This window comes from Antrostomus carolinensis, unplaced genomic scaffold (genome assembly GCF_000700745.2).
Source record: "Antrostomus carolinensis isolate BGI_N321 unplaced genomic scaffold, ASM70074v2 scaffold5355, whole genome shotgun sequence".
Classification (NCBI taxonomy): Eukaryota; Metazoa; Chordata; class Aves; order Caprimulgiformes; family Caprimulgidae; genus Antrostomus; species Antrostomus carolinensis.
Window position 1 is genome coordinate 25564 of NW_010316981.1, and position 8737 is coordinate 34300.

The 8737-nt window shown below is 38.7% G+C and overlaps 1 protein-coding gene across 1 annotated transcript; it reads right to left on the reverse strand.

Moving 5' to 3' along the window:
• On the reverse strand, nucleotides 1-5108 carry LRIF1 (ligand dependent nuclear receptor interacting factor 1). Its single transcript, XM_010168413.1, has 3 exons — nucleotides 3606-5108; nucleotides 1773-2051; nucleotides 1-471 (listed from the first exon to the last, which is right to left on the reverse strand). The coding sequence occupies exons 1-3, from the start codon at nucleotides 5097-5099 to the stop codon at nucleotides 1-3; spliced, it is 2244 nt and encodes a 747-aa protein (XP_010166715.1). The 5' UTR covers nucleotides 5100-5108.
• Between the last annotated feature and the right edge of the window lie 3629 nt (nucleotides 5109-8737).

Consider the following 8737-nt stretch of genomic DNA (forward strand, 5'->3'; position numbering starts at 1 on the left):
TCAGCTTTGCTGCATTTTTCTACGCATCTCTTCCAGTGCTGCTTCTCGTTCTCTTAAGAGCTGTTTGAGTCGGTTTATTTTTTCATCCCGTATTGTTTCATCCAAGTCTGGGGGAGTCAAAGGGAACACATCATCTCTGAAAGAACCTTCAAGAACTGAAGTATCATCTTCACAAGACATTAAAACTGGAATGCTTGAGTCTGTAACATCACTATATTGAGAGTATGGGTCTTCTTCAGAGTCCCTGCCTAGAGATGGTGTAACAAAGTCTGTGGAAATACTTTGCTCTGATAAGACTGGTGGAGTTGGAGGTGAAACGCTTCTGTTACTGAAACCTGAGATGGTATTTTCAGAACTTTGTCTTGTGGTTGATTTGACTGAAGTTTTCTTTCTCTTTCCACTGTCTGATGGTGGTGAGGATTTTATTTTTCTTTTCTTAATCAAATCCTCCTCTTCCAGATCCACAATTATCTGTACAGTCAAGAAACACACAGAATACACTTCAGTTAAATTGAGCACCATTCCACATTATAACATCACAGTTCACTAAGCACAAATTACAAGTTATTTGTTGCAAGCTTCTTACAATTACTATAGGGAAGATGTTTCTTTTAGCAATTTGAGCAAACATGCTTCCGTGGTCAGTATTTTTCTAGCAAAGATTCTCAATTAACAATCTCAGAACATTGAATTATTCCTTCCTCAAGACTGCACATCTACCTTTCTTCTGCATGTCTATCATCTCCTGTTGCTGCTCAAGTCCTTTAACTGTAGTGTAAAACAAAACTCTCTTAACTTGATGGGAAAATTTAAAACGTAGAAGAATTCTTCATGCTTACATTTCCAAAAAGCTCAAACGTTAGCAACAAAGTCTGTTACAAGACCTCATTCCTCCTTATTTCAATGTTAATGTTCTTTACTAAGAGCAGCCAGTACATCTGCTCAAAGCAGAGCTCTTAACAGAGAATTATTGAAACCTGAGAAAGCCTTTGACTGGGTAGAGTAGAATAATACAAAGGAAAATTTAGAACACTATGGCTGAACAGAACTGCTCTGGATGGATAAAATTATTTTAATGCATTAAGACGGAAGTCCTTGCATCCAGGGAACCTTTCCAGAACCACCAAAGCAAGTTCCTAGCCAATGACAAAAGACTAAGTTTATAAAGACATTTGTAACTCTAAAGATTAGACAGGTACACAGGTAAATTTCTTTTAGTAAAACCATACGTGACCAAGTGGATACACATCTTTGAAAGTCAGCCATACCTAGTCATGTGAGTGACTGAAGTGCCTTGAAATAATGGCACCTGACTGATCTGAAACTCAAGCACAAAGCCTCGTAAGAAATTATTCTTCTGCTATGCTGCTTATACCCACTGCACTACTAGATAAACATAATTGCTTGCAGAAGGCTAAATAGAAATCAGGATACAGAGGTATGGTTTCTGTTCCAATGAAGACTATCCCTTTGACTGTTCAGCCACCACTAGAGGGTCCAGTCTCCTTCAAAGCATTTGTTCCTCAAAATTCCTCCAGTGGAACCCAGAAAAAAGGGTAAAATTCTTAGAAGGCACTGACGTCATACTGAAACCACACAGCTCTGTGGCAGCACACAAACAAGTTCTAGAAACAATTCCCACAGGGACCATAATTGCTGATTTGCCCTGATGAATCCAGAGTTGGGAGGATCAGCTCTGTGCTGACTACACACAATGCTGCTTTCTGAATGTTTTGCAGTACACATTTTAGCACTGAAAAATGTCAAGATACCTTTTCCTCTTTAACACATTCCTGATGCTGATTTGTTATTTCCACACCTAACGACGACGAACTGCAAGAATAATTTTTCCTTTTCAAGCTGTTACTGGAACAATCCCTTTCTTCTGATTTCTCATAGGAGGTCCTTAATGGTATTCTCTTAAGGTACACTCTCTCCTCCTTAAAGAGACCAAATTTTGTCCTCAATTCCAAGTACTGTTTCCAATGTGGCTTCTCTTGGTGTTTGATTTCAATAACCTCTCCCGGTAAATCCATCTTTCCACACTGGATCTGAAATACAGGAACAGCAAGAGAGCCATCAGTCATGCTCTCTCACTCTCTCTCTTGATACATATAAACTAAAAACCCGTTACTAGAAAGACAGGTGAATATTTGTTTTGTCTGTAATGTCCAAGAGTTAAATGTAACACAGATAAGCCAATTTTAAGAAATTATATACATATTATCACAGGTCTAACATTTTTGTTATTTAAAATTCCAAGTACATTGTGGAACATCCAGGAAACGCACAGTCCAACTAACAAACCACAGAATTAAAAGAACCAACAAGGGAACCACCTATTCTAAAACTTCAAAGTGACAAAGGAAGATGATGGAAGATCAGACAGTGTCTTTACAGTGTCACTTTCAGACTGTTGAATGTATTTCGTATCTGCATTTTGGCTGATAGTGCTTTGTTAGCATCTCTCACATCTAATCTCATTGTAACCTGAGCTGTTTCTGATCTCCAAGGTCAGTCTCACACACCAGTATTTCTGGCATCCACTGGCTTGCAGATTTATGGACTAGAACCAGTAAACATCTGATATGCTGTTTTTCAGAGGTTAAAGCAAATGAGAATGCTAACACTTCGCATCAGACAGCATTGAAGGGGAAAAAAAAAAAGTCTATTTGAACCATTTTTCAGATGAGGAACAATAAAAAACAAAAAGAGGCCCTACAGTCTGTTGTAATGATTAAATGTCTAAAATCTGCACAAATATGCTTAGCTGACATTTCTCTCCTGCCTGGGCAACACAAGCAAGCATAAACTATCTTCAAAATTACTTCTTTATCTGGAGGTAAATTCATTCTGGCTTCTTGAGCAACTGAAAACTTGACCTGTGATCCTTCATGGGTAGTTTGTGGGATTTGAGGCTGAGGATTTTTTACGTATTTTCAACGTTATGATCTTAAAAGAATATGTAGGTCCAGCTTGATGGGGGAGAACCATCCAAGATCTCAAGTTTCTTCTGCCTGACATGAAACCATCAGTCAAAGGAGGTGGATCCCTCCCCATTATGGCATGAAAGGAAGGAAACACAGCTCCTGCCTTTGGCTGTCTGAGCTAGCAGAGACTGGAGCTGTCTCTGGATGACAAACCCTGCTCTTCCACCTTCTTTTCCTCTTGTGTGGCTGCAAACCACCCTGCCTTACATTACACCTACAACACAGTCAATGCCTGTGCTGTGACAATGTGGCATCAACTACATTAGAAAACAGATAGCTCCCCGAGCTCACACAGTGAACAGCTCTCCTATAGTTTCAATTCTAACCCTCAATTTATTTTGTAAGGAAATAAAAAGTCATCTTTTCCCTGCCCTTTTCTTTTCCTTATGCATTTTCTCACTTGAATAGTGCAATCTTACTGGAAAAACAAAACAAAACAAAAAAAAAAAGATCATTTATTGATGAGAGCCACACTTTAGACCAGCATTTCCAGTGACAGGTTATCTGGCTACAAAAATCTGTGAACTTATTAATAGCCATTTTATTCAAAGAGAGCCAGGATCATCTAACAATTTAGCAGAGACTGAGATGGGCATGTTTATTGGAGAGAGTTACCTTTTGCCAGTCTTCACTGAAAGCACACTCTTGGTTAGACTGAGGTAAAACAGCACTTGCTGCTTCGGGGGAATTAATCTTTTCTTTGCCATTTTGGCACACATTTTCCTGGGTCCCTACTGCTGTAACAGGGGTCACTCCACTTGAAATGCTCTCGGTGAAGGGCAAACTCTTTCTCTGGTTTACAGTGGAATTCTGTTGATTAGCACTTGGTGTCACCAGAGCTTCAGGTACAGGTTTTAAGTCATTTCTTAAGCCAGTTGGTGAAGAATGTTTTGAGTTTGTACATGTTTTTGGATCTTTCTGAGAGAGCACCACTCCTTTCCTTTTTGACAACAGCAGATTCACTACTTCATTGGTTATTTTATTGACTGCAGTAGAATCAATTAGCTTGGATGTCTCCTTTTTAAGTGAAGCATCAGAAGATGCTTGTTTGTCAGCTTGGGCTGACAGAACATTAGAGCCTCTTTTGGTCAACAGATAGACTTTCCCATTGAACATGACCAAAGCATTATCTTTAATAGATGTGATTTTTGTTTGGCTTCCACCAGGACCACTAGAACAGAGTGATAAAATATTTGCAGAGTTAACTTCTACATTCTTCATGTCTGAAAAAGTTTTCAAGATCTTGGAAGCCATATTATTTGAAGACTTGACAGGAATAAGGCAAGGCGCTGGTAACTGTGGACTTTCTTGCACAATCCATTTCATTGGAGTTTGCTGGCACTGCTGACCATCAGATGTTACTGTGTCAGGAGAAGAACTATTTCCCTTTTGTGTAGTTGTTGTTATGAATGTTTTTGAAACTTCTGTGGCAGGTTTTGAGCAAATGGCTTGCAAACACTTGGGAAGTACCGTTTTCACTGTGTTCACTGGTGACACGTAAATAACAGTTGGCGTTTTCGTACTGTCAGCTCCTGCAGACACATTTGTTGCTGCAGCTGCAAGTATTTTTTGCTGTATTGCAGGTGGTAAAAAAGAAGCTGGGACAGATTTCACTTCTGCATCAGCTGGTATCTGGAGGTGGTGGCCAGAGGGCAGTACTGCAGAATTCACAGTAACTGGAAGACTTTTTTTGTTTACCAACATGTATGCAGGGTTACTCTGGTTAGATGAACTTGTTACAGTAGTGTTCTGCAAAGACAGTCTGTCAACTGAAACACAACTGCTCTGGATGTCAGCAGCTGATTTTGGAATTGAGCTTTCTTTTTCAGAACCTGCCCTAACACTTTCCTGTTTGTCTAATGTTCTTGTAAGAAGAATCTTTCCAGAATTAGGAGACTGCAAAATAGGTAGCTTAACAGATGAAGGTGCAGTAGTATGGGCAAGCTGTGTCTTAAAAGTAAGGACTGGATTAGAAATATCCACTTTAGACTTGTTTGGCATGGCTGAAGATGGAACTATTGGCATAAAGCTTCCAGAAGATTTAGAAATTGGAAGTAATTTCAGAAGGTTTTTTCCATCTGGTCCCGTCGTCTGAACTACTCGGTACATACAGCCTGCAACGCTTAACAAAACAAAGAACAGAGAAAAGAAAGAGAAAAACGGAAGACAGCGTAAGTGAACACAGCACAGATATTTTCACGTCCATCAGTGAATTGTACATCCAGCGCTGCTACGCCTTAGAAGCAGATTAACTACTGAAAAATGCCAGATCTAATCTTCAGGAACTTCATTGGCAAAAATCATACTGATGGATTTTGTGTACATTTTGGGTTAGCATTTCAGAATACCACAGACTGTCTGAAAATAATGTCCCACTTATACATTACAGAGTAACAAGAAATGGCATCCTTTTCAGGTAAACATATGTTAAAAGTCCCAGAAAACACCTAACATTATCCTCCTCTTCTACTTACAGGGCCTTTCATTCTGAAAAATAAAAACATTATCTCTAGATTTCACAGAAAAGCCATATTTTTTGCTTTCCCATCTCCCTGTTACTATTAATAACCCTACTTAGCGCTATGAAGTATGAATTTCAGGAAAGCCTCAGGAAAGTACAAGCAGATTAATTGCATGGCAAGATGGAAGCAGAAATTACTTCAGACACATGCATACAAAGAAGAAATTAAGATGCAGAATATATTTATTTTGTGGAATAGGATGTAGGGTGACCAACACCTCTGCCTACACCTCACCTGCCCACTGCATTCTTTAGACAAATACAGACTACAAAGGTGGTCATCTTCAAAGAGATGAAAAAAAAACAAACCCCTCAAATGCTATCAAGGTACATCATGTATGAGAACAGAAGGTTTAGTCTAGGAAGGAAAAGGCTTAAAAAATGAGGAGGAATACATGGAAACAGCACCAGTGAAATTTGAAGAGTAAGTACGGATTTTTTGGAGGTGAATATAGGAACTAAAAACAGCAACAGATAGAACCTTGTCAAACCAGAAGTTAATTGTGACTGCTTTAAATGCCAAGATTTTTCAAGTCCATTGCAAGACAGAGAATCTTTCCCACTTCAGGTGAGTTGGCCCAAATGCAGGCATCTTCCCCAAAGAACTCCTGGAGTTTCAGAAGAATAATCTAATGCCCCAAGCACTGCATCAGTGACGTGGCATGTTGAGAGACATACGATCAAAACAGAGTTTCCCTCACTAGCAAAGAAGAGACCAAATGAACTGGAAGTAGGTTTCATGATCTTGACATCAGATGCAGAATGATTAAAAGGCAAAGCTGCCAACTCCACTTTCAGTCACCAAGAGCATCCTAGCTCTGTCCCATTGACTTTCTAAATCAATAAATTAATTGAGAACATAGAGGACATGAGATTATTTCCCAGTCCAGATGACATCAATATTGTGTTCTGTTTACTGTCAGGTAGTTTTGAAATACTGGCAATTTTTCTGGCAGTGAAGCATTACATTTTGGGCTTCCAACTCAGCTTGGAACAGAGTGACTAGGAGATATATCATTCATGCGTTCCACCGTTGTATCTGCTCAAGAAGTCAGTCAAGACATTGCCTTTTCCCATCAAATGAGAAGCCACAAGGATGTTCTTCACTCCCAGAGTTGGACAGCTCCTGTTACAGTCTGAGGGGTCACATTCCCCTTGGTGGTCAACATAAATAACCATGCTATTTTCTGTCTAAAACATAAAGGCTTTAGACACGCAGAGCTTTCCTCGCGGTAACCTTAGAATTAACTCCCACATCCAATATTTTGGTACAATGCCTCATTTCTAGGCACACAGTGTGAAAAAGCAGATGTTTCGTGATTTATCAGTGCAGTGGACAGGAAATTCTGAAATAGTTGGGGTTTTTTTTAAAAAAAATAACATATTGAAAATGAAAACATGGGAAATATGTCACATGGCTCCTAGTGGAAGCTGTCAACAGAGGTTTTAGTAGCAAAATGGAGTTGGATGTTTTAGAATCAGAAATTATAGCTGAGAAAGATTAGCAACAAAGGGTAACGATCTTATAGAAATACTTTTGTTTAAACAAAGAACAACTAGAAATATTTTTATGTTTGAACTTAATTAAAGCAGAAAAGACTCACTTTTGGAGCCGGTTTTAACCTCCTAGCACCACTGATGATGCAGAATTAGGAAGATCAGCACTGAGCTCCCGGACAGCTTTTTGCATCTGGATCTGTTGGAAGCTTTGAATCTCTCAATGCTTCTTTAATAACCTCGTGATCTACAGTCTCAATTTTTCCATATATAAGAATTAATATTCTGAAGGCAAATTCAGAAGAAAATCTTCAGCAAGTTCCACAGCCATGGAATTGCTGAACCACTACGGTTTCTCCAGAGCAAACAGGCACTTACCTCCACTCAAACTAACTAGCACTGCAAATGGGCACCAAACGGCAGAAGAAACCTCCAAAGAGGCTTGACGCTCCTCCACCTGTCAAAGCAAGGGGATACCTCTAACTTTTGGGCAAGAGGAGTGGGAGAAGATCGGAGAGTGAGGAAGCAAGAGAAAGGGAGAGATGAGAGAGAAGGCACATTTGCATGAGCATTTTCTTCAGTAGCAATGCCTGTTTCCAGTGCTCACTTCCACTCTCCTCATTCCCACCGTGAGTCACCGTTCACCTCCCTTTCCATGGACTTAAAAAAATTGGTTTTGACACTTGTGCTACAAACAGCATCTTTTAAGCAGGCTGAGGAAGAAACCTCCTTTAAAAAAACCCAGTTTGTCTGAACTCCAGATCATTCTGCTTTTCATGATTACAGAAGACAACCACAGCATTTTGTCTTCACGCCCTACGCAAAAGGAGCAAGAAACTCCAAAATTAGCTTTCTGGAAACTAACATTATTTTACCTGAAACAAACAGCAGGAACTTACAGGATTGTGTAACTACAAAAAAGCTAAAAGATAGACAAGAAAGAAGGGAAGGAAATGTTCAGATGACATATTGAGATATTGTATTCACATATATTTATTCAAACATCTATGAAAGAGGCAGGAAAGACACCAACGTCAAAGTTTTCAGACACTTTTGCTATTTCAGATATAAATTGAAAATGTTTCACCATATAGAACATCACTAAAGACTTATCCAGGTGATACAAAGAAGTAACCAGAAATGATATTTCATTTTACCAAAATACAATATTTTCAGCTTTTTCATATTACTGAGTGATGAAGAGGAGAGCCAGAAGCTGTTTCTCTTCACTCTGTAGGCCACTGTTTCTCTAAAGAATATGTTTTAAGAATTCCTTAAGCAGAGTGAAAAATTCTTTCCATCCATTTGCCCCTTTAAAAGTGTCAGATTAATTTAGTTAATTTATTTTCCTAGAAAAAAATAACAGAAACCCTGTAAATCATGCTTCGTTGTACTTGGGGATTTTTCCCTTAATTACTGAAGTAGAGTTTTCTTTCTCCTCTTCATCTTCCTTCACTTCCCTACCCTCAAATATAAACCTCCTCAAAACTCATATATTAAAACCTAGAAATTCTGTTTTTATGCATCATGATACTTTAGCATGGCCCAAGGCCTCAATAAAAGGTAAATCCCTGAACAGAACTTGAGGACAATAAACTCATGGAAGGGAAAAAAGAAATAGGTGGTAGACTAGTAGAAATCTTCTCTAAAGTCACCACAGGAACAATCAAATCCAGGTTTTCAAATAAAATAAAATAAAATAAAATAAAATAAAATAAAATAAAATAAA